The 2,387-nt window shown below is 47.3% G+C and overlaps 1 protein-coding gene across 1 annotated transcript; it reads left to right on the forward strand.

The window, feature by feature from the left end:
• Positions 1-810: 810 nt before the first annotated feature.
• LOC116380442 (F-box only protein 3-like) lies at positions 811-2,381 on the forward strand (the record flags this gene model as incomplete). Its single annotated transcript, XM_031842363.1, has 5 exons — positions 811-983; positions 1,646-1,735; positions 1,853-2,016; positions 2,134-2,248; positions 2,286-2,381. Coding segments are annotated over 5 exons (621 nt in total), but the record flags the coding sequence as incomplete, so codon positions are not given.
• Positions 2,382-2,387: the final 6 nt, after the last annotated feature.

Here is a 2,387-nt window from a genome sequence, read left to right on the forward strand (position 1 = left end):
GGGGAGTCACACAGGGTGATAGGGGGAGTCACACAGGGTGATAGGGGCCAGTGGGGCTGCGTTCTTCCTGAAATCCACAACCATCTCCACTGTCTTTAGAGTGTTGAGCTCTAAGTTTGTCAGACCGCACCAGGTCACCAGATGGTCAGTCTCCCACCTGTAGGCGGACTCATCCCCACCAGAGATGAGTCCAATGAGGGTTGTGTCATCCGCAAACTTCAGGAGCTTGACGGACTGGTGACTGGAGGTGCAGCTGTTGGTGTACAGGGAGAAGAGCAGAGGGGAAAGAACGCAGCCTTGGTGGGAACCGGTGCTGATGGCCCGGGAGGCTGAGATGTGCTTTCCCAGCTTGACGTGCTGCTTCCTGTCAGACAGGAAGTCTGTGATCCACTTGCAGGTGGAGTCGGGCACGTGCAGCTGAGAGAGCTTGTCGTGCAGCAAAGACGGGATGATGGTGTTGAAGGCAGAGCTGAAGTCTACAAACAGGATCCTGGTGTAGGGTCCTGAGGAGTCCAGATGCTGGATGATGAAATGAAGGGCCAAGTTGACTGCGTCGTCTACAGACCTGTTGGCTCTGTAAGCGAACTGCAGGGGGTCCAGGAGTGGGTCAGTGAGGGTTTTTAGTGTGTGTGTGTGTCTGTCTGTGTCTGTGTGTGTGTGCGTGTGTGTGTGTCTGTCTGTCTGTCTGACTGTCTGTCTGTGTGTGTGTCTGTCTGTCTGTCTGTCTGTCTGTCTGTCTGTTTGTGTGTGTCTGTGTCTGTGTGTCTGTCTGTCTGTCTCTCTCGCTCTGTGATTCTCTCTCCTCACCAGCAGGTGGCGGTAACGCGCCTCTGCGTCTCAATGCTACCCATAAAAAGAGACGCTAACAAGAAGAAGACGCTAACAATGGCGGCTAACGCTAGCTGTGAGCTCCGGATGGACCAGCTGCCCTCAGACCCGCTGCTCCACGTGCTCTCCTTCCTGGGCTTCAGAGACCTGATCCAGTAGGTACCGGATCGGTGACACCGCGACACACCGGAGGAACCGGAACCGGAAACAGAACCGGTTTTCGTTTGTTTGAGCTGTAGCGGCTCGTTAGCCTAGCAGCTAAACTAGCTGTTAATTCTGTGCTAATTTGTAATAAATAGTGTTATAAACACGCGCTGTTCTTTAAATACAGAAAGTATTAATTATAATAAAACGTAAACAGTAGCTGTCATTTAGCACAAAGCTAACTAAAGCTACTTTTATAAGATACTGTCTTGAGTTCGGTTAGCATCAAGCTAACAGCTGCTGTTTGTTTACGTTTGTTCAGCTCATTATTATTATTATGTTAAATATAAAACTACTACTCAGCAAGTATTCAGATTTGTTACTGCAGTAAAAGTACTCGCACCACTCTGTAAAAATACTATAATAATATCTAAAAGTAATGTAACTTTACTCTTAACCCTTTAAAGGGAAGCTTCCAGATGTTTACACGTCATGTTTAACAATGATATAAATACATATAAAGTACATGTTTGTGTACAAGTACTGAGTGTTGAGTTTCAAGTTTAATTACACACGAATAATGATAATGTGTTTTATAGCTTTTTTTTAAAGATCAGATTAACTGGTGTTTCCTCAGAAGAATGAAGGTGTGTGTGTGTGTGTGTGTGTGTAGTTGTAGTTTTGTGAGCAGGAGGCTGAACGACTTGTCCAAACAAAACCATCTGTGGAGGAGACAATGCTCTGAACACTGGCTGCTGGACGAGTGAGTAACGTCCTGCTGTATTATATTATAAATATATATTTTATATTAATAACGTGTGTGTGTGTGTGTGTGTGTGTGTCTCTCTCTCTCTCTCTCTCTCTCTCTCTGTGTCCACAGCTCTGACCGGCTCCAGTCTGGTGTGTCGTGGTACTGTCTCTTTAAGAGGTTCTACTCAGACCTGGGTCGGTACATCCAGTACTACCCGGTCCTGAAGAGGTCCTGGGACCAGCTGAAGGTCTTCCTGCAACAGAGGTGTCCTCGTATGATCTCCTCTCTCAAAGGTCTCACATCTAAGCGTCTCCTGATGGAGGACAGCTTTAATACGAATATAAAACCTATATTATATTATTATATAACATGTTAGAGGTGACGTGTGGTGCGCTTGTTTTGCTCCTCAGAAGGAGCCACAGAGGTGGAGCTTAACGACATCGAGGCTCAGATCGGCTGCAGACTCCCAGAAGACTATCGGTGCTCATATAGGATCCACAACGGACAGAAGCTGGTGATACCGGGGTCTGTCTGTCTCACCACCTGTCTTTGTCTCCTGTAGACTGATGGGCAGCATGTCCCTGTCTAACCACTACCTGTCTGTCTGTCCTCTGACTGATGGGCAGCATGTCCCTGTCTAACCACTACCTGTCTGTCTGTCCTC

The sequence above is a fragment of the Anarrhichthys ocellatus genome, unplaced genomic scaffold (genome assembly GCF_004355925.1).
Source record: "Anarrhichthys ocellatus isolate YVR2014 unplaced genomic scaffold, GSC_Weel_1.0 scaffold7239, whole genome shotgun sequence".
NCBI classification, from domain to species: Eukaryota; Metazoa; Chordata; class Actinopteri; order Perciformes; family Anarhichadidae; genus Anarrhichthys; species Anarrhichthys ocellatus.